The sequence below is a fragment of the Amyelois transitella genome, chromosome 5 (genome assembly GCF_032362555.1).
Source record: "Amyelois transitella isolate CPQ chromosome 5, ilAmyTran1.1, whole genome shotgun sequence".
Classification (NCBI taxonomy): domain Eukaryota; kingdom Metazoa; phylum Arthropoda; class Insecta; order Lepidoptera; family Pyralidae; genus Amyelois; species Amyelois transitella.
Genome location: NC_083508.1, coordinates 1787602 through 1812394, shown reverse-complemented (window position 1 = coordinate 1812394; position 24793 = coordinate 1787602). Strand labels below are relative to the sequence as shown.

At 37.7% G+C, this 24793-nt stretch overlaps 2 protein-coding genes across 4 annotated transcripts in view; both read left to right on the top strand.

The window, feature by feature from the left end:
• Nucleotides 1–24793, top strand: part of LOC106138439 (protein outspread) — a 290023-nt gene that overhangs the window by 153706 nt on the left and 111524 nt on the right. The gene's annotated exons all lie outside the window — the stretch shown is intronic.
• LOC132901803 (leucine-rich repeat-containing protein 74A-like) lies at nt 870–2513 on the top strand. The gene has a single exon (XM_060944483.1). It carries the CDS (start codon nt 870–872, stop codon nt 2511–2513), a length of 1644 nt encoding a protein of 547 aa, XP_060800466.1.

Sequence of the window (24793 nt, the reverse complement as noted above, 5' to 3'; positions counted from 1 at the left end):
CAGGCAGACTGTCAGTCATCAAATCACAGTATTATCCCAGTCAGGAACTCACTTTGGGGCTAGCTCGATCTGTGTGATTTGTCTTGTCTATACTAATATTATAAAACTGAAGAGTTTGTTTGTTTGATCGCGCTAATCTCAAGAACTACTGGTTCGAATTAAAAAAATATTTTTTTGTTAAATACACCATTTATCGAGGAAGGCTTTAGGCTATATAACGTCAAGCTGCAACGATTAGGAGTGAAGAAATAATGGATAATGTGAAAAAAATCGGGGAAGGAGCATCCTTGAGGGCTTCAATGATGCCCAAAATAACAATCCACGCGGACGAAGTCGCGGGCACAGCTAGTATGTAATAAAAACTGAAAACGATGATCAAACCATCCGATCGGACCTTCGTCACCTCGCCCGAGGCAAACCCGCGTGCCAGCACAAGCGGCTGAATACCTAGAAATGGCTTTCGCAGCCCAGTGAAAGTGAGACCCCAGGGCGTGGGGGGCAAGGCCATTTGGACCAGTAATGCTGTTAATTGTATCAGATTTGTATTGATATTGTGTGGTCAAGTGGCATGATACTCTGCGAGTGTACTTTTCGCTGTCAGTTGTGTAGTGATGTACTTTGTATTTACTGTGTGTTTAAATCTCATAGCTATGTACATTTAATTGATATGATACTGGCAGGTGTATGTCCTATGTAGATTCAATTTTTTTCCAATAGTGATAGTTTCAAACTTTTTAGTTTTAAGAAAACGTCACCGTAAATTATTATGACATAACCTTGTGACATTTAATTTTAATGTTTATTGGTCCGTGAATTGAACCGTATAATATTTTGTAGTTATATTTACATAGCTCTTGTAATTAAAAAAAATGTCGAGCGATATATCCCTGGTGATCGAAGATCCCGTTGTGGAGGTCATATATGAAAAGGAGCTGTCTTCCGAAGAGCCACCTATGGAAGAATGGTCTTCTCTTCTCTTCGAAATCCCTGAAGAAAACGTGAAGCGTTTGGATTATGCAAAAGGTCTGTATGACCCAGGCAGTGGTGAAATATGTACAAAATACTTTCCGCTCTCAGCCAGCTCTGTATTACGACATCCCTATTACAACTACCCAGGGATACTTGATCCCGGAATCGAGAAGGCACTTCTACAACCAGTACCTAAGATTATCTATCCTGATGACGGACAAGAACTATACTTAGCTCTATGCGATGAAATGAATGTTTGCCCAGTGAAACTATTTTATAGAGGACTAGTGGAAGACAAAATAGACTTAAGGTATTACGGCATAAATCCAAAGGGTTTTCGAGCTATGGCAACAGCCTTAAAACTAAATAAATATGTCACTGTTCTCGATTTGACAGACAATTGGATAAATGAAGACGGTTGTTTCCATTTGGGTGAAATGCTTTTGGAGAATTTAACTATTAAAGAATTGAATTTGACCGGGTGCAGGATTGGTCCCTCAGGAGCGAGACGTCTATTTGCCAATTTACATTTGAATCAGGCACTCAAAATTTTGAATGTCTCTAGAAATTGCCTTAGTGATGCGGGCGTTAAAGTGCTTGCCGATGCTATATTCAAGGGAGCTGATATCAAGAGATTGAACCTCAGTTTCAACAACCTCTCTGGGAAGTCCCCGTCGATGCTAGCCGAAGCCTTTGAAACAAACAACCAGCTTACTCACTTGGATATGTCCTGGAATGCTATGTTATCCCCGAACGCAATATTTGCGATTTGTGAACAGTTGGCGGTTAACCGATCGTTGGAAGAACTGGACCTGTCGTGGAACTCCCTAAGTGGCAATCGCGTTGGCAACGCATTCAAGAATTTGCTGAAGAACAAACAAATTCGTTATTTAAATCTGAGTAATAATAAACTGGAGGGGCCTGCTATTAAATTCATTGCTGCCAGTTTAGCCAGAGCTACGAAATTGGACTTGTCTTTTAATCCGTTGACTGTGGTTGATGCGATGAAGTTGGTGGAGCGTTTGAGGGAACCGAAAGTGAAATTGAAGCGTCTCTTGCTTGATAACGTGTGTGTGGATTCAGCGTTCATGGAACTTCGTGCTGAGATCCTTTCCTACAAATTCCGTAGCGACACCGTTATCACTTGGGGCAGCGTTAAAGAGAAGTTCGTGCCTAAAGGCACTGATATTAGAAATATAGTCTTCGATAGATGTGAGGCAATCTGTAAGAAATCTAAAAAGAGACCTGTAGACATAGCTTTAGTTATTCAACAGATGTACAGAGATGATCACGAGCCAATGAATACTAAAACATTCACTCAGAGAGTGAGAGGCCTCGGGGCCCAACTTGATGATGATTTGATCGAAGAACTATCCAACAGGTTTCCGGGACCAAGAACTGATAAAATTAAATTGATCAATTTAGTTTCGATGATAGACTTTCTTAAGCGTAAATGGCCTGATAGAAAACTGCCACCTACACCGCCACCCGAGCCAGAACCAGAACCGTTGCCGAAGAAAGGGAAGAAGGGGAAAAAGAAATAATTCCAGTCAATTTACATTAATAAGTATTTAATTAATTTTAATTTTTAGTGTCTTTCTTGTTTGACAATGTGGATTTGTAAGCTTTTAATTAGTATAATTTGTTTTACGTTACTTTCTAGTGTATTATTAAAGTGGAAGATGTTCATTTTGTTTTTTATTAATACATAGTCGCATGTTCCCAAAGGTTTATATCTCGCATCGTGAGGTCTGTCTGTTCTACAATAGTCTAAACGAGTGATTTACATCTCCGACACAAAGCTGGGCGCGTGATCTGTGCCCATTGTGGCACGGCACGGTATGCATAATAACTCGTGCATGCAAATATGTCTTGAAAGTGTTCAAGGCACAAATTAAAAAGGTTTACATAATATATATATATATTCCCAGTATTCTTACTAGTTAGTTTATTGGGAATAAAAATTCTTGTTTGTAATTCTAGTAGTTCTACCTGGTAATTAGGGATCAGTGCTGCACACATCATCACGTCTTTATTAACTTAACCAATTTGCGCAGAAAATTTGTTCACTATCAAACAAACATGTAAAGTGAAAGATACTGAATATATAATATTTTATAATGTAGGTACAACCTATTCTCATCATCACAGTATAATTTTCAAATCTCTATTAGCTTTGTTTTGTCTTTGACGTATCGTCAACTCTAAGGCGACTGACTTGCATCATCTTTCGCGACATCAAACTTGAAGACATACATATAGTCACATCTATATCCCTTGCAGGGTAGACAGAATGAACAGTCTCGAAAAACTGAAAGGCCACATTCAGCTGTTGGCTTAATGATAGAATTGAGATTCAAATAGTGACAGGTTGCTAGTCCACCGCCTAAATGGAAAATCCTAAATTTATAAGCCTGCCCCTTAGTCGCCTTTTACGACATCCATGGCAAAGAGAGGGAGCGATCTCATTCTTTTTATATTTGTGCCCAGAACCACAAGATTTCTGATCTTTAATAACTTTCTGGAATATGTATATTCTGTTGTCCAGTTTCCAGGCGATAGTTAAACCTTACAATTGTGATTCGTTACAGCCGACGGGTGGCTCCGTGTCCACTGTTATTGGCCGTGGACGTGAATAGGTGACTCGTGTACCACTAATCTTTAGAGTCTACGTCGTGATGGATACTAATAGCAACCGAGATACTATTTAAATGTTAATAGATATATTACATTTTTGTATGAAATGGTAAATACTGTTGTGCGTTGTCATAAGCTTGACAAAAGACTGTTTCATACATACATACATAAAATCACGCCTCTTTCCCGGAGGGGTAGGCAGAGACTACCTCATTCCACTTGCCACGATCTCTGCATACTTCCTTCGCTTCATGCACATTGATAACTCTCTTCATGCAAGCTCGGCGGTAACGGGTACTTTTGACCTGACCCTTTACCAGGACGTCCTTAATTTGATCAAGAAACGTTCGTCTAGGTCTTCCCTCTCCGACCTTAATTTACCCGATAATTTTAACTGTTACAAATATAAAACACTATCAAGAAGTGACTATTGAAGCAAATTGAATTTAATTCAACCAATTACGAAAAATCTTCTCCACTAAGGTTCTTGAATAAATAATAAACCAAGATCTTAGATTTGTGAAGATCAATCCAGGGTCACTGATATTATTACCAAAGGATTTACGAGATCGTGTGAGTACGGAGACGCGGCGCGGGCGCAGCCTCGGGCTCCGCGCACGGTAGCGTGCCTCACGCAACCGATTCCTGCGCGGTTTATTATTATTTATTGCTTTCCAATAATCTCCGACTAGATAATGTGTTTAACAATATAAAATGCGGCGCAGCGGCCCTCTCATGTTGTAATGTAGATTTCAAGTGAGATGTTATAAAGATCTTGATATGGATTATTATTTCAAATTGTTATTTAGTTGATTTTTATTTTGTTGATTGTGTTAAGTTGTATAGTTTTATTTTCTAGAAATATCTGATTGAGTTATTGAATGCCATACGGCATTAAGTCCGCCTCTTGCACATTTTATTTTGTGCAACAAAGTATTAAAAAATTAAATTTACTGCTTATATTGTAATAACTATATTATTACTAAATATTCTTTCTAAATTTTTATTAACACTCTTTTTTCACTCTTCATCATCTTCAAGTCCTTTTTTTTGTTAGATATTTTCGAAAACAATAAGGGAATTAATTATTTCTGTGTCTTTTTCCTTGTTTATTTTAATTATATCATCAGCTGTTGTATCTCGATAGGAAGTTAGACACCTAAATGCCGTGAAAATATTGATCGCAGATATAATATTTAAACGAAAGAGTATCGGTATTAACACAAGCCTTGTTAGTTAACCTTTTGTCTTTTATTTATTATTTTTAACCTATCTAGGTGTCATTCCTTTGATAGACTTCTTCCTCTTGGCTTTTAGTCCCGGTTACATCCTCACCTCTCTGGAGAGGAGCTCGGGTATGCCTTTGATAGACCATACATACATATAGTCACGTCTATACCCTTTGCGTGGTAGACAGAGCCAACAGTCCCGAAAAGACTGATAGGCTACGTTCAGCTTTTTGGCTTGATGATAGAATTGAGACCCAAATAGTGACAGGTTGCTAGCCAATCGCCTAAAAGAAGAATGCCAAGTCTAAAAGCCTATTCCTAGTCGCCTTTTACGACATCCATGGGAACTAGATGGAGTGGTCCTATTCTTTTTTTTTATTGGTTCTGGGAACCACACGGATGTATGTGATATCTAACTAACAACATATTATTATCTTGTTTCAGGTAACTTTCCAATCCAAAGCCATCTGTGGATCTAAAGCAAGCGCATCGAAAGTTAAGTGACCGGCTTGTTGTTAGATAGGCCGTTTCAACGTATCGGGGTTCGAATCGGCCGGCGGTGATTGCTCGCAACGTTTTATCTGGAAATGTTTGATGTCTATCTGTTTATAACACGCTTTCGCGAGAACCTTGTTTTGATATATGTATGCGATATATTTGTGGCGAGTTCTTTGTAAATGAGTAAATAGTTTTGTCGTTATCGTGTTTTTCAACCTCTTTTGACAAATCCACCTCTTTTTAACCGTTCACCTTTCCATATACATATTTGCGGGTTCTGATCATCTTATTAGCTTTTGCTGGGGCTTTTGCTCCATAGTTTTTTTTTTGTGATACACTGTTAGATTAGGTACCAAAACTTTAACTTTTACAATACCAAATACCAAAATTACTAAATAACGTACCATCAACACTGAAAGAAGAAATTAATACCAAAAATCTTAAAAACAAAATTAAAGAAATACTTTCTTTATAAAATTCAGCAAGCATAATTCAACCCGTGTGGTACCGAGACATTCGTCACTTGTTTTTGCTTAGTGCGATGCGTTGCATTGCATTTGTAAAACTACCTACATTTTATGGATGTTCAACGATGAAGGCCAGTGTTAGTTCAAACCTAAATATTAAGGTTTTTGTTACACTGTAGCAGTTAAATGTATGTAATGTTAAAATATCTAATTGCATAATAAAAAAATAAAAAAGTTATACGTCTTCCTTATCTTTTCACACTGTCTAGGCGAGATCATCATAGTATGTTATCCATCTCAATAGATTTCCTTTTGTCCTCATGCATTCATCCATCTTTATTTTGGTATTCGTACTCTTCTCTATAATCTTTTTTCTTTATTTAAAATACCTTTTCTGTACGTATATTCTATATTGCCAGGAACCATACGGCTCACATGCATTGATTTGTTAATTTGTAACATCTATCGAATTCACATTCCCAAAGATGTTTCATTAACTCCAAATTTATGTTTAACAATTCATAGAGAAATAAAGATTAATTAACTTTTTAATTAACTTCGTGCGAGACACGGATGCGGTAGCGCCGACAAAAGAAATGTGACTGGGTAATTTACATAAGCATATATATGTGTAATTCTTGTTATGTACGATTTATAAGATCTTTTGAATATTCTGATGTTAAATGGCCGACATTGTTAGTAGTTATTTCTTTGCTTTCTCTTTTGGGTGTTTTAATTATATAGATTTTTCAAGTCAATTTAGTTCCTTTTTTAACAAGTAAGTTTAATAAAATACAGTAATAAACTAGTAAAAAAGAACTTTAACGCAAAGCTTTTTAACGTACAAGAAGTATGTGGTTTCAAGTAAAGAGAAAAGACAACTTCTTTGGCGTATTTTCTTTTTTTTTACGAATTAATGTCATAAAAACTCAACGCAGATTTTCCACGGTGGTTTTAGAAAGTGCGTGGGCGCCGCTAATTCGGGTGTCGTGACTTTTCCGGCACCCACGGGCGCCATGTTTACACTTTTACTTTTGTATTGTTAAGTGGCTAAGGGACTGAATGTTTGATGTTTGTGTCAATACTTTCGTTTCTTGCTGTTCTTTCTGTTTAGTTTACGCTTTTTCTAAATTTTGATTTTGATTCCAACCTTGTTTGGTGGCGCACAAAACACATAAATAAATATATACGGGACAAATTACATGGATTGAGTTAGCCTGTAAGTAAGTTAGAGACTTGTGTTACGAGATACTAACTCAACGATACTTTATTTTATAATAAATTCTTATGTAGATTAACATTCAAGACCCAGGCTAAGCAGAAAAAGTTATTTTCTCATTATGCTCTGGCCGAGATTCGAACCCGGGACCTTCGGTGTCACAGACAAGCGTACTACCGCTGCGCCACAGAGGCCGTCGAAGACATAACTCTTAAAATTCCCTTAAATACTTATTTTGCTACATCCACGTGTAAAATTTTCGTGCAATCTCGCCGATGTAATTGACCAAAATCAAATTTACTTTTCTTTAGAAATCGCTCAAAGGACTGAGCTTAAAAAACTGAAAGTTAACGCCGTAATATGTCAAAAAAATACACATGGGTCATTAAAACGCGCACCTTAAAATTTTACGACGTTCAGAAGTATATTCAATTTCTTATCTCATCGTTTTATGGGGTCCGGGACCCAATAAGGTCTGTAAACGCAATTTACGAAGATGCCCCAAGCATTATGTATCTGTTGAATAAATATGACGGAATTTCACTGAGGTTTTGGTCTTGGCAAAAAATTTCATAAATAAATTTAAAAAAAACAATGTCCATATTTGGTTTTGATTTGATCACGATCACTCAGTGTCGAAGCATCGAAAAGGCATGAATATAGAGTTAATTTTAAACACCATTTATCATTATTGAGCTGCCTTCAAAACTTGATCTTGTGTTTTATATGTTTTTTTTTTACTTAAAAAACGGTAATCATCTTAAAGTTACGATGTTTGTGCCCTCGCATCTCAGGAGAGGAGCCAGGTAACTGCGTATGATCCTGGATTGGGTAAGTCAGTTTACACCCAGCATGGGTTCACAAAAAAGTTTGCGGAGGTCAGATGAGAGTCGCGTATCCCATCTGCCCTCCGCAAACTTTGCTGGGAACCCATATTGGATCATATGATCCAATATGGGTTACACATCCAGTAGCCTGAATTTTCAGCTTGCCACACGAGCATCGGTTAGCACTAAAACCAATGCGTACCTACATGACTCAGAAAGAGTAATGGGCCAGGATTTAAACCTGTGCCTCCACGCGCAATACTCACGTATTTTAGTCGGGCGATTCGACTCTGTAGGTCTACCAAGGTCTGCTAATGAGACCCTTCTCATTTTTCAAAGCTTGATGGACTACCACAACAGTCAACGTTCCATCTAGTTAACCTTGCCATAAATAAATATGGCCGAACAATACAGTAATCATGATCGCATGTTATATATTGGCCGTGGCAGTAAAGCGATCACTCACGGAGCTTATATCGCACTGGAAGTGGTTGCTAAAATAAAAATATATAAAGTACAGAATTCACTCATTGAATTTAACCGCGAATATAACTTTCTGATTTGCCTGGGTCTTGGATGTTTATCTGTATAAGTATTTATTATAAAATATAGTATCGTTGAGTTAGTATCTCGTAACACAAGTTTCGAACTTACTTCGAGGCTAACTCAATCTGTGTAATTTGTCCCGTATATATTTATATTTTATTTAAAATGACGCTTTTTTGAAATATTTAATGTTTTATTATACGGTGAGGTTTATATCGGAGGATACCTGCATATTCATGCAATTGAATGTGCAAACATGATCCAATATGGGTTAGATTCCTTGCGAAGGTTGCGGAGTTCGGTTACGCGTATCTTGGTAAAACCTTAGCAAGTCTTAGTTACCTTGAGTTGCTCAACCCAGGATTATGGGCACAAGCATTCCCGGGCTTCTTGCCAGAGAGATGAAAACGCTTACCGGGACTTACGTCAGGAGAAAGATGGTGAAGGTCTTGAAAAACTATACTATGTATGTCTCCTATCCTTCAGTTAGTAATATATACATACATACATAAAATCACGCCTCTTTCCCGGAGGGGTAGGCAGAGACTACCTCTTTCCACTTGCCACGATCTCTGCATATTTCCCTCGCTTCATCCACATTCATAACTCTCTTCATGCAAGCTCGGCGGTTTCGGGTACTTTTGACCTAACTCTTTACCAGGACGTCCTTAATTTGGTCAAGATACATAATAATAAGATATATAATATATACATACATACATATAATCACGTCTATATCCCTTGCGGGGTAGACAGAGCCAACAGTCTTGTAAAGACTGATAGGCCACGTTCAGCTATTTGGCTTTAAGATAGAATCGAGATCAAATAGTGACAGGTTGCTAGCCCATCGCCTAAAAAAGGAACCCAAGTTTGTAAGCCTATCCCTTAGTCGCCTTTTACGACATCCATGGGAAAGAGATGAAGTGGTCATATTCTTTTTTGTATTGGTGCCGGGAACCACACGGCACGGTAATATATATATCAGAAAAATTTCAGCTACACTTTTGCACTTGCCACGTCCCATGCACATTTTGGCTTCATCCACATTCATCAATCTTTTTATGCATGCTCGTTGGTTCAAAAATTACTTAAATACATCGAAATCGATCATTACACATTGTTGTATCGTGAACTTTAATCGCATACCGCCAACAGTGTGGAATAATTGCAGTTTGGCCCCGTGTGATCGATGAGGCTCAAAATATTCCAATTTATTATACTGACGTCTACTGGAACACAAGAAAGATGTTACAGAAGCTAAAACATGTTTGCCTCTTTTTTATAATAATAGAATTTTTTATATCAGAAGTTACTCTTGCAAAAATGGAATTCCTTAATTCGATGTAAGACCTTGTAGCTTCATTTTGACTTGAAACGAATATTTATATACTATACTATATTTAATCAAAATATATGTAATGTTTTCGACGGATTTCAAGTCGATTTTTGTTCTGTCAACCTGAATTTAACCATCATTAAGCCATTCAGCTGACCGTGGTCTTCGGGTCCTTGTAATCTTATATATTGAATTCTCGTCTCACATTGTTCGTTTCCGTACTCCTCCGAAACGGCTTGACCGATTCTAATGAAATTTTGTGAGCATATTGAGTAGGTCTGAGAATCGGCAAACATCTATTTTTCATACCCCTTAGTGATAAGGTTTGTCCACCCTTATCTTTTTTTAACTAGAAATTCGATGTGTATCTTAGGATTATTAACATTAATATGTTCATCTTTTATCAACTTTGTGTACCAACTTAATGTTTTCAACTACAAATTTCCGCAAATCATGTTAACCTTCAATGATTTGCACATTTAGCTATTGAATTAACATATGTATGTATTCTGTATAACATGTAGGATACATACAATGATAGACCAAATAAATAAATAAATGTATAATGTGGAAAATCATCGCATTGACATGTGGTGTCATTTCTGTTGTATCATTATTTGTCACATCAGGTGTGATCGAGTACTTCTGTGGTGGTCATTCATACATACATACATACATATGATCACGTCTTTATCCCTTACGGGGTAGACAGAGCCAACAGTCTTGAAAAGACTGATAGGCCACGTTCAGCTGTTTGGCTTAATAATAGAATTGAGATTGAAATAGTGTGACGGGTTGCTAGCCCATCGCCTAAAAGAAGAATCCCAAGTTTATAAGCCTATCCCAGTGGTCATTCAGATGAACTTTTATTGCGTAGGTAGGTGAGTGGTTAGCACTTGTGTATAACTTATTAGATTACAGTACTGGCCGTGTGGTTCCCGGCACCAATAGAAATAAAGAATAGGACCACTCCATCTCTTTCCCATGGATGTCGTAAAAGGCGACTGAGGGATAGGCTTATAAACTTGGGATTCTTCTTTTCGGCGATGGGCTAGCAACATGTCACTATTTGAATCTCGATTCTATCTTAAAGCCAAAAAGCTGAACGTGGCCTATCAGTCTTGAAAAGACTGGTGGCTCTGTCTACGCCGCAAGGGATAAATACTTGACTATATGAATGTATGTATTACAGTAGTGCCCATTAACAACTACCGTTTGACCCAGGTAGTGGGTTCAATTCCAAATCCTTCGAGTTATGCCTTAATCTGCTTGATGGTAGGCAGGATGATGTTTAAGGTGGTACATGCAAGATTAAGCTATGATGACTTTTTCCTCTTGTCGTGATTCCCTATGATGTGAGTATCTCAGATAGAGACATGAGAGAGAGAGAGAACTGTTTGCAGCTTGGATATTTCAGGCTGCTGGTTCGTTAGTTAAGAAAACTACTTTAAATCTGCCTATTCGTTGATACAGACAGACAATTATAACACACTACTTTGTAGACGACGGTTAAAAATATAATTCAACACTTTAATTTTTTTGGTTGTTTAACGCATCAGTAGAACAAGTACCACGTATTTAAATCTATCCTTCCCGTCATACCCGTCACTAATGACACATTTGTTTTTTTGAAATCTATAAATAGAATTCCTAAAAGTTGTTCCTACATTTTCATCTAAGTTAATGCCACACACCGCTAGACGGGAAGCAATCGGGATAATTCCCGGCCACGTCCCGCGGGATTGCCGCGGCGCCTTTGTGCGCGGGCGCACGCAATCTTCTAATGCTGGTGTTTAGGATAATGTGGGCTTAGATTTCTTTGGATGATGTTTATTTGTGTTTTAGAGACGTTGGGTACATAGGGAGTTTTTATATGATGTATATGAGTAGGTACATACATAAAATCATGCCTCTTTCCTGGAGCCACACACAGACATACTACATTTTGCACTTTCTACGATCTTACGAAGCCATAACTACCGCTGAACGTGGCCTTTCAGTCTTTTCAAGAAGTATTGATTCTGTCTGCCCTGCAAAGCATATAGACGTGACTATACGTATGCAACGTATCTTTGCGTACTTAGTTGGTGTTAGTTAACATACATAAATTTAGTCGCCTTAGTCGCCTTTTACGACTTCATTAGAATGAGACGTAGTGGTCATAGTATTTTTTTTATTGATCCCGGTAACCACACGGCAAGAAATATTTCCACAACGAAAGACTTAATTATCGATGTATTCGATATGTAACTCGATGTATCGATGCCATTGACATTATACTAGGTTTGGTTCGCGAGTGTTGCAAGCAGGTGCATAAATGTCAGATGCGTATGCGCGTGTCTCAACACATACTCAGATGTTCTTCGAGAATTTTATGTTTACGTGATCGGACTGGTGGTGTGACATTTATTGGAGCTATTTTCAGAGGCTTCGCTAACGTGGAACCCTATGACATTGTACTTTATCGTAGGATTTCGTATGATGACAAGATTTATTCTGATTATAAAAAAATTGGAGATTATGTATATATGATGAATGAGTTTTGTTTGATCGACTTTTAATGATAAGTGTTGATTATAAATTATTTAGTATTCCTAGAAAGCAGGAGTGTTGCCTAAAAAAGTTCCGAGAATAAATAAATAATAATAACAAATATATACGGGACAAATTACACTGATTGCGTTAGCCTCGAAGTAAGCTCGAGACTTGTGTTACGAGATACTTACTCAACGATACTATATTTTATAAAAAAACCTTATATAGATAAACATCCTAAATACAGGCCAATCAGAAAAAGATTTTTTCTCATCATGCCCTGGCCGGGATTTGAACCCGGGACCTCCGGTGTCACAGACAAGCGTAGGTACTACAGCTGCGCCACAGAGGCCAAAGTAAAGCATCCATTTTCTAAGGACGCACGGTGACAACGATTTCTTGGCTAAATGTATGCAACGATATTCGCTTCAGATCTACAAATATCTTAAGTTATTCTTAATTAAATTTTAAGCGTATCAGATTCAGATTCACTAGCACTTGTGTTTCGCAAGCAGCCTTCGCGTGGGAATCGAAGAGGCGAAAATTACGGTATTAGCGTTATCACTTGAACCGCTCGCTCGAGGCTGCGCTTGCGCATGAGAACTCTATTTCGGTGGATTTCGTGTGATGCTTGATCATGATCAAACTAGTGTTACTATATTTTTTATGGCTTTTTAGAATTTACGCTGTTGCACTCTTTTTTTCTATTTATTTCGACCTCCGTGACCCTGTTAACAGGTGAACTTATTACTTTGGAGTATTCATGCTTACACCACCCATCTCTTATAGTGTCCATACATAAATACATATGGTCACGACTATATCCCTTGCGGGGTAGACAGAGCCAACAGTCTTGAATAGACTTAATGGCCACGTTCAGCCATTTGACTTAATGATAGAATTGAGATTCAAATAGTGACAGGTTGCTAGCCTATCGCCTAAAAAAGATTCCCAAGTATGTGAGCCTATCCCTTAGTCGCCTTTTACGACATCCATAGGAAAGAGATGGAGTGGACCTATTCTTTTTTGTATTGGTGCCGGGAACCACACGGCACATATAGATTTGCTAATGAGTTGAAATTTTATAAGTGTTTTCGACACCTGCCACATTGGAGGTTCAGACTGTCGCCGCGCCGGCCGGCCCACGTCGCGTGGGCCTCAAATAAGGAGCTATCAATTGGGCAGGTTTCACTTTCGACGATCTTTTATGGCGTATTTGGAGTATTGGTGGCAGTGGGTCAAGTGCATCCGCAAGAATTTCGGTTTCCGCTTCCGCACAGTTTCACTCTTTTTATTTTTTCTAAACAATGACTCGTTAGATTTTGGGGGCAGCGTCCCGTGTCCGTTTGATGGGCGCGGTTTTAAAAGACTTATGTCAGAAATATTTTTAAACGGTTTTATTTAGCTCACCCCGTTTGTTTTATTTATTCTTGGGTCAAATTTAGTAATTCAAATTTCACCCTCTTCCTGTCAACCGATTAATCTGAAATTTTGTATACACTTTGGATTTTGGTGACAATATAATTATGTTTATTCATTATCATTATAAATTCAAGATGGCCGCCGTTACAAAATGGCGGATAATTTAGGTTTCATTAATCCCATCAATATGGGTATCAAATGAAAGGGCTCAACAAGCAGAATACAATATACTATAAAAAATTGAAATCCAAGATGGCGGCCTCTACAAAATGGCGGATAACTTAGGTTTTATCAATCCCATCAACATGGGTATCAAATGAAAGGTCTCAACAAGTAGAATACAATTTACTATTCAAAATTAAAATCTAAGCAGTGGGATAAAATGTAGCCTATGTTACTCCTGAAGGTTAAGTCTATCCCTGTGCCAAATTTCATTCAAATCGGTCCAGTAGTTTTTGAGTTTATTCGTTACAACTAAAAACTAGAAAATAAAAATAGGTAAAAAAACTTTTTAAGTTAAACGGTTTTATGTTAAACATACATTGCAATGTTTAATATAAATGTACTAAAAACCAAAAAATAATAAAATAGATACAGTCGTGGGAATTATAAACATATGCATAGACTAGACTAAAATAAAACCGTGGGGCACGTCAATTGTCTACAATCGTTGATTAAAATGTTTGTTTTGTAATGTTACACTATAATTAGGCAGTTGTTCAACCGACAACGATGGACGTGTGATAAGTAGGGCTAGAATGTGGAAACAAGTTAGCAAGCTCGATTAAGCGAGTTTTAGGGTTTCATAATGTTGAGCGAGTAGTACTTTTATCATAAGTTTTGTCGATTAAAGACAAACTACGAGCAGTGAAACGATTCCTCGCTAGCCAGCAAAATAGTAAGTAATTTGCGCACCGTCTGCGGGCCAACTGCCTAATGACGAATTAAACGATTCTTCTATCGCACATTAAGTCTATAATTTGTAGACAATTGACGTGCCCCACGGTTTTATTTTAGTCTAGTCTATGCATATGTTTATAATTCCCACGACTGTATCTATTTTATTATTTTTTGGTTTTTAGTACGATCGCGTTCATATCTGCAGTCATAGTTTTAAAATTCTTACGGGTTAAAATAGCGTGCACTGTGGTTCCACTAGATACACACACACATGCATATTTAAAAAGAATAAATTTTCCATCAAATGAATACGGTCTTTAAAACCAATGATTACAAAGTAAAACAGTTTATTATTCTATGACATATAACATAACAAAACAGAAAGAGACGGTAATCAACGATTGCCGAACTGGGCCCGATAATTGTCGATCGAGATATCGTCGTCTCTCATTATTTGCATAAGATTTGCCTATAGAGGGAAGCCTGCGACTGCCAGACTTATGTCATTTCAATAAGGTTGAAAATTTGTCTGCACACGACCCTAACATAGGTAGTGGTTCCTTTGAAAGTTATTGGGTAGCAATTTTATTACTTCGTGTGAGCAAGTGAGATCTAAGATATATTAGATAATCTCGCTTGCTCACACTCGCTTGTTCTAGTTACTAGCGTTACTTGGATTCCGAAGTTATTCAAGGATTTTTTTTGTCTATTTAAAAAAAAAATAGTGTTACTGACAATTTTTAATGCTTCAAGGTGCCATTTGAACTAAGTAACTGACTGACTAACTAACTAACTGATATCTAAGAATTACAATACCCGTGTTTCAAACACGGAAATCAGCAAGAAATATTAAACAAGAGGGAGCAAATTAAAACATTCAATAATTAAAATTAGTAAATTTTATTGAAACAGTTTACCTATAGTTTTGTTTACATATTGATGATTAATAAAGCTATACATACAGCATATTGCACTAATTGTAACATCTACTTATCTCCTGTTATTAAAGTTACAGCTTAATTATTCGTTTTCATAAAGAAAAGATATTGAAGCTGTCCTTAAAATACTATCTAAGTAATTAGTAGTTTTAATATAAACTGGCAGAACCTTTCACGCACTATATGGACTCGATGCACAGGGCGGTTGTCTTGCACAAATGATATTGTTGGTATATCATTAATCGGATAAATACACCGCACAGTTGGTAACATGGTTTCTTCCAGCACTTGCACATAATGAGCAGCTGTAGCGCGTCCTGCTATCCACATCTGTTCCCCAGGTCCAGCAGCACTCATCCAGCCCCACGTATTTACAGATATGCGTCCAGACTCCATATTTTTTTCTTCATACCGAGTTGCATTTCTTCGCCATAAATGAACTTTTCGTCCGTAAATATCGCTTTTTTCCAGTCAAAATCCAAATACGGCCGAGCAAATTCTAAACGTTTTTGCTTATTTATTTCGGATAAATACGGCTTTCTTGCTGGCTGTCTGTGGTGTAGTCCCTCACGATGCAAACTCGACGAACAGTAACCACTGATGTGTCGAACTGTTCCGCAAATATTCTGGTCGGTATGAAGCCATTATTTGCGTACTGTTCCACCATGGATCTCCGCTATGTGGCGTGTCGCTGTGTTGATTAGCGGACGACGGCCGCTGCGCGGTCGACTTTTTACACTACCCTCTTCTTAATGGCGCGTTACCCAACGCTTTACCGCTTGTTGTTTATTGTGTTATTTGTGTGAATGTGTGAGTGATAGCAGCGGTGCAAGCTATAAAGTTTTGCGAACTATGACTGCAATTATGAACGCGACCGTACATTTATATTAAACATTGCAATGTATGTTTAACATAAAACCGTTTAACTTAAAAAGTTTTTTTACCTATTTTTTTTTTAATTAAAAATAATAATTGTCGTGTGGTTCCCGGCACCAATACAAAAAAGAATAGGACCACTCATCTCTTTTCCATGGATGTCGTAAAAGGCGAACAAACTTGGGATTCTTTTTTAGGCGATGGGTTAACAACCTGTCACTATTTGAATCTCAATTCTATCATTAAGCCAAATAGCTGAACGTGGCCATTCTCTCTCTCTGTCTATCACTCTGTCTACCCCGCAAGGGATATAGACGTGACCATGTATGTATGTATGTGTAAAAAAAAAGAGTGTCAGTTTATGTTTGTTATGGCAACGTAGCAGCCATACCTGTGGACTTATCTAGAACCGGTGTCTAGTGGCTTCAAAGTTTGAAGTCGTAGGTATAAGAAGTATATTCAACTCATATTCTGCCTTCTTCTTCCACCTAGCGTTAAACCCTGTTACAATATCTCATTTTTTAGAGGTCATGATCCTGGTTTGGTTGAGTCAGGTCCTCCGCAACCTTGGAAGGGGAACCTGACCCAAATCGTTCATAATATAATGAATAGAAAAAAAAATCTTATAGTCACTTACATAACATTTTTTTTCTATAAGTCAGCAAATAATATTCATTTCGAAAGACACAAATAATTTTTTTAATGTCTGACTGTCAACTTCCAAGAACTATATAACTGTCGCTTGCGTTGCGTCTAGTCTAGAATCTAGATCGTATCGTATTGTCTGCACATGTGTGACGTGAATTAAATTTAAATTTATAACACTTGTAGGTATTATTTGTTATTTGACAATTTTACAGTATTTTATTACGTCTTTTCACCTTAGAAGTCATTAAGTTGTTCATGTCAAATACAAATAGAGACAGGTTGCTAGCCCATCGCCTAAAATAAAGATCCCAAGTTTATAAGCCTATCCCTTAGTCGCCTTTTACGACATCCATGGGAACTAGATGGAGTGGTCCTATTCTTTTTTTTATTTGTGCCGGGAACCACTCATTAAAACTTTTAATAGAGAATTACAAAAAAATCCTACGAAACCGTGAAAAAATCGAACTTAGTTAGTTAGTTAAAACTTACGACAGGGGACTAAAACTAGTATAAGCATTTATTGCAATCATACGACCATCACATTACACATATTCACACCGTGACGTCATCCGATGCGGGCGCAGCGATCTTGATCATACTATTATGAATAACTACTATGTAAGAGCTCTTGTACGCGGTAAATTGATTACTTTTTTTTTTATTGATAGACAGACAACATTGTGAACTGATGTAAATAAATAAATAAATATGTACGGGACAAATAACACAGATTGAGTTAGCCTCGAAGTAAGTTCGAGACTTGTGTTACGAGATACTTACTCAACGATACTATATTTTATGATAAATACTTATATAGGTAAACATCCAGGCCAATCAGAAAAAGTTCGTTTCTCATCATGGCCTGGCCGGGATTCGAACCCGGGACCTCCGGTGTCATAGACAAGCGTACTATCGCTGCGCCACAGAGGCCGATGTAACTACTGTTTCTTAGTTTTGTCTCCAGCCAGTTGAACCTTCAACCCTCATGTTTCAGGTCCTGGGCCTTTCGACATTTGCTTTCAATTTTAACCGGTACCAATTTTCCAGTCTATTGACAAGAGTGATTAAATATTTCTGGGGCCTTCAAAGAAGGTGTCTTCAGCCTGATCATCAGACATTTATTCCTCGAATAATTTCCAGGTTTACGTGACTTGTGGCCGTTCTAATGAAGACTGCTATTGCATGAGGCAGAGACTACCTCTTTCCACTTGCCACGATCTCTGCATACTTCCTTCGCTCCATCCACATTCATAACTCTCTTCATACAAGCTCGGCGGTTTCGGGTACTTTTGACCTGACCCTTTAGCACCTTTACATACATACATAAATATAATCACGTCTATATCCCTTGCGGGGTAGACAGAGACAGTCTTGAAAAGACTGATAGGCCACGTTCAGCTGTTTGGCTTAATGATAGAATTGAGATTCAAATAGCGACAGGTTGCTAGCCCATCGCCTAAAAGAAGAATTCTAAGTCACCTTTTATTGCATCGCCTTTATATGCATTTTCCTGCTATATTTCACGCATACGAACACTCATTAGAAAACTTGGCACCGGAAGTGCAGAGTTTGGTATCACCAGCTCTTGCTATAAATCCAATCTCTCTCGAGTATACTAAAAAAAATCTACGAAGCATCAAACTATATCACAAACAACATTATTTGTGTTACCAAAAATGACTACAATTTGTTCAAAAAGAATTTGATTCAAATAAAGCTTAAATATTTCCCCGTGTGGCTCATCCTTTAAGGCTCTAATCAAGCTTAGCATCGGGGCTGGTACTCAGCTACCGATGAGGCCTGCCATCACAGGATCCAGCTCGTTCACAGGTCGTTCACCCCGCACCGACACTGAGATGGTATGCATCAAATGTTTACATATGTATACTATTTTTGTTGTAGGTAATCATGATTCAATACGGGTTTAAGTTCCTCTGCCGTGTGGTTCCCGGCACCAATAGAAACAAAGAATAGGACCACTCCATCTCTTTCCCGTGAATGTCGTAAGACGACTAAGGGATATGCTTACAAACTTGGGATTCTTTATTAGGCGATGGGCTAGCAACCTGTCACTATTTGAATCTCAATTCTTTCATTAAGCCAGATAGCTGAACGTGGCCATTCAGTCTTTTCAAGACTGTTGGCTCTGTCTACCCCGCAAGGGATATGAACGTGACCATATGTATGTATGTTCCTCTGCAAAGATCGCGCAGACGGGAGACGCTTCGTGTAAAAACCTGACTCACTCAACCCAGCATCCTTGGTTATTTGGTGATTTTGTGTGATACAAAATAATGTTACGTGACACGTAACATTATTCATTAACATGTTACGTCTTGATCCGGCACGGGGTAGACAAGGTTGAAGGTAGACTTGCTTGTTCGCTTAGGTACTGATGGAATTTGAGATACACTTTTACAATCTATTGGTTGATGGAATTTGAACCTGGGTGCCCACACGCCTTCAATTCTAATACCTAAAATACTCATCATAAAATAAGTTTCTAACTGACTAATATAGTAAATAAACATACAATGAAGCAGGCTATTAATATACATCCACGGCTACAGGTGTCTTAAAAACCCAAAAAAGAAATGTAATTAGTGCAAAACAGTAGTGTAATTAATACTATCTCAATAAATTAAATTTCGTATGCAGTGCGCATGCGTCGCTAAACGAAGATGGTAAAAGACGGGCGCCGCTGCCATATAGGTATGGTAATGTGTGTTTAAAGTCATACTAAGTTTTGCCATAGGTTTCTCTCTAGTAAGAAATACTAAAAATCATTGCTCTACCAAATTTTAGCAAAATGTGATCAGTGATGGCGGTGTAATAAAAAAAATCCCCCAAATCAAACACTACATGTCAATAATCGTGAATATTTTACCTATTATGTTTCCTTAATGTAATCATTCCATACACACATCAACATGTTAATCAACTCCTTTACTAACGTCCCATCAAATAGCGATCATTCCTTTATCGCGACCATCTCAATCAAAAATGTAATTACATATCCCCGACCTACGAAATATTATCGGGATTGACTACACCACGGAAGGGTTTAGATAAAATTCAATCATAGAGCGTGTAATTGGTAGATGGGCATGGATACCAATTAAGTTAATGCCTAACAGCATTCCCGAGTTAATCACCCAATAGGCTCAGCTGGGAACAAAAGGCTGTCCAATCCCGAGTACGGTTTGATAAAATGGCACCCGATTGGCCACGGTACGCTTTGCTCCTTCCGCGTTCTAAGATTAAATATGAAATATTGATAGTAGATAATTGCCTACGGCTGTACCGCGTGGCCCGAAATTGATCATGGCTTATTTTCGTTAAGAAGTGATCTATGACTGATCTACTTCCCTTTTTTATTTAGATGGATCCGTTATACAACTTTTTTCTAGAACGTTTTATCCATTTGAGTAGCAAATTATACATCTAACTATTCATAAAACCATCGAATGTCAATTGCAACACTAAGTAATGCATTCTAAATTAAAAGAACGAAATTGCTCGCGACTTATTTTATTGCGGCCCAAAAATGTATCTCAATCGCGTTAACATTCATAAATTTCTTTCTTTTACCTTTTGCGCCACACTTTATTACCATACGAGGCGAAAAGATATCAATGTAAAATGCAAATTACCTGTGTTTAATTGTGGCCGTGTAGACGAAAAAAACTTGAAAACTCAATCTTGTATCCCATCTGTCAGGGCATAATCTTTGATCGTGTTGCTTCCCGTCCGCTGTAATTATAGTCGCCTGATAGGATTATAAATTAAGAAGACCAAAAAAGGGCACGGTGGTGGGATGCGCGCGCGCCGCCCGAACCCTGTCCATACTCCATTAGCATATAAGTTTTACGATCAATGTAAGATTGAAAGGAAAATGCCTGGGAATCGTATTCACTACTACATTGAGAGATTCACTTTCGTTTGTCAGCTCGTCGGTAATTTCAATGGCAATTTTGTGCTCTAAAAACTAGTGCATCTTTTTGCTCGGCCATCACGTAGGTTGTGGTCAGAGCGAGCTAAGGATCGAGTTCCTTGTCGGTGGTACTGTTTTTTTTTTAATTTTGCCCTGTTGCGGTCGACGAAGGAAGTTTAGTTATAACGCGAGCGTCTTTAGCCTGCTACGGACAAGTCCTGTGGTTTTTATATGGATTACAGTTCTCATGTCTCTCTGGTCGTTAGAGGCTTTTTTCTTTATTTTATTCCGTAATCACACGGACCTTTTTCTGGCGAGTAATCATGGGAGAGTATAATTTTCATCTTTGAAATCAATTATGTTAGATAAAAAAAGAAATGTACGTCATACGGGTGCGCGTGGGCAGTTGGACATCCAATATCGCCTAGTAAGGTTTGAATTACTTTGGATTTTGTGTCGCGAGAAAACAACATGCCTTTGTTTACTACGTATGTGTCCGTCGAAACCAGTAGCATTAGGATTAGGTTACATATTGACTGAAATCGGCGGAATTATCTTACGTTGATCATAGAAATCAGGATATACATATGTATATAGTAAGTTACCATGTTTATGTATATTTTTGTTTTGGCAAAGCACCACGTAGATTCTTAAACACATTAGGAAACCACAAGGCGTTAGGCTTCAAATTTCTTTATTTACGAGTAGAATATTTAACTGCATTTCAAATCTACTTTCAAACTTTACTTTGTTGAGTTTTGAGATTTTAATTTATTCGATACAAGAATTGTTGCTTGCGACTTTGTCCGCCTTAATTTTGACTTATTATGCTATTTCAATACTTTATGTGCCGCGTGGTTCCCGGATTCGGGCATAATTATAGTATTATTAGGAAGTCCATTGGCTCACATAAATCAATTCTAAAAACTAAATCCATTCAATGTACTTAACCTAAAAAAAACTCTCATGTTGGCTTTTAAATATAATTTATATTTGTATGGTATATACTCAAATAAAAATTTGATTAAAGAAATAATAAGTTTCAATTCGTTCAATGTACAAAGTATCATTAACATAATTCTTTTGGATTTATGAGCTGCGAATTGGCAATTAAGATCGGTCGAATTAAAATAAATAGCTTTTAATAAAAAAAGATGTAGACAATTAAACTTAAGTGTTTAAAATAAATTTATTACTTAAGCACAGCAAAACGTGGTCCTTCAGTCTTTTTAAGACTGTTGGCTCTGTCTACCCCTCGAAAGATATAAAATTGTATGTATAAACATAAGCTCATTTTTGTTAGCTGAATGCAGTTGGAAGTTTTTGTAACAAATTTATGTAGTACCTACTTATTTGATTTTTTTGATTTCTAGAAATTATAAGTTTTATTTTTCTATTTACTTTTAATTTGACACCCTTTATTTTCATTGATTCAATGTTACATACTAAATTGCAATAATCAAATCTTATGTTGTCATAATTTTAATCCGGTTAACTTTCTAAAAATAAATGTTTATTCCCTTTACGCTTCCATTCCAGGCCCCATAGCCAATACACGCGCGACGCCGTTTTATCGCGCGATAAACTATCCCTTACTCCCTTCAATAAGAAACAGCGATAGTTTTTCGAGCGATATAAACGACGTCGCGCGAACCATGCTACGCAGTCGGGGCTTAAAACATTATAATATCATTGTTAATCACAGAGCAAATAACTGGGCCGGCGGGGTTACTTGCTCTGTTCTGACCGTGAATACAAAAGTCGCCCGTTTATCACGGGGCGTTGACCTCGGCGACAATATTAGAATCCCAGAACCCAGTGTAAACAGCTCGGAGATAACTTTTGTTTATATATGGGAATATTTATGAAGCCTGTTGTTAGTCTTTGTGAGGCTAGTAAAGTTAGTACCTACACGTGTGTGTACTACATACATACATATAGTCACGTCTATATCCCTTGCGGGGTAGACAGAGCCAACAGTTTTGAAAAGACTGATAAGTTACGTTAAGCTGTATGGCTTAATGATAGAATTGAGATGCAAATAGCGACAGGTTGCTAGCCCAAAGCCTACAAGAGGAATCCTACTCTTTTTTCTATTTACAAAAATAAATAAATATATATATGTATATATATATCGCTACATATTTTGATTAATTATTACACCCTTTATTCCCGCAATAATTTCTCGAACATTTCAACAAATCCAGTATCAAGGCGGTTTGGGCGATGTGTTACATATCAGTCAGTGCCCTTTTTCATATATTTAGATGAATGTGTGATGCGCCTCATTATCATACAAATTCACCCTGAAAAGAGCACATTACTCTTTCCCGCGTATCTCTCCCGTGACGTCTGACAAATGTGTGACGTCACTTTAATGGCCGCGACCGTGACACGACCTACATCTGTTTACGTTGAGGAATCTCTATTTGATCCTATCAGAGCCATGAAATCGTCCTTTATATGTTTTGTGTCATATAAAGATTCGTGGTGTGGTTCCCGGCACCAATACAAAAAAGAATAGGACCACTCCATCTCTTTCCCATGGATGTCGTAAACGACTAAGGGGTAGGCTTATAAACTTGGGATTCTTCTTTTAGGCGATGGGCTAGCAACCTGTCTCTATTTGTATTTGACATGAACAACTTAATGACTTCTAAGGTGAAAAGACGTAATAAAATACTGTAAAATTGTCAAATAACAAATAATACCTACAAGTGTTATAAATTTAAATTATTTGAATCTCAATCCTATCTTAAAGCCAAATAGCTGAACGTGGCCTATCAGTCTTTACAAGACTGTGGGCTCTGTCTACCCCGCAAGGGATATAGACGTGATTATGTGTATGTGTGTGTGTGTAAAGATTCGAATGAGAGCGTCGGTGGTCTAATCGGTGAGTTGCCTGGTTAAAATGCGTGATGCGCTGAAGGGCACAGGTTCTAATCCCACCTCGGCCATAGACCAATGACTATTTCGAAGTTATGTACATTAGTTTGAATACTAACTGATGCTCTTACGGTGAGGGAAAACGTCGGGAGGAAACCCGCAAATTCAGGCAACTGGATGTGTAACCATGATCGATCCAATACGGGTTACGTTTATCTGCAAAGGTTGTGGAGGTCAGATGGGAATCGCTTCGTGTAAAAACCTGACTCACCCAATCCAGGATCCATGGTCAAAGGCATACCCCAGGCTCCTCTCCAGACTGATGGGGATGCAACCAGGATTAAAGCCAGGAGGAAGAATGATTCGTAAACCAAAATGTACAGAACGGACACACATTAGTTTAAACCCCCTCTACTCTCGTAGCATAAACTATCGCTGTCCCGTTTCACGCCATAATATAAAGCGAAACAGTGATAGTTTATCGCGCGATAATAATGGCGTCGCGCGTGCCCGTACTAGTGAAAATGCGTGATGTTTGTATACTTTACTGGTGTAATCCGGTTTCAGTACAGATAATCTACATAGTTTGGCCTAGGCAAACCAGTTGATACTGAAATCTGGTTTGCGAAGTAACTTTTTCATCTGTATGTATGTAGAACTTCACAAAATGTATGTGTAGATTTTAAGCCGACCCATATTTTTTTTTTTCAAAATGGCCGCTTGGTGATTTTTGACGTGCGATTACCGCTGGCAGTTTCACGAGCATTTTCTAATTGCGAGTGTTGACCTTCGAGCATGAATGCTGAGGATACGCCAAAACGAATTCAAAATATTCATCACATGTTCGAATTATGTCTTGATATGTTTGCTTCTCAAAATATAAGGACAATCGTATGAATCTTCAACATTTTTCAACTTTTTTGGTT

What these genes read in the sequence shown, in the direction of transcription:
- LOC132901803 (XM_060944483.1), top strand. Translation starts at nt 870, where the DNA reads ATGTCGAGCGATATATCCCTGGTGATCGAAGATCCCGTTGTGGAGGTC.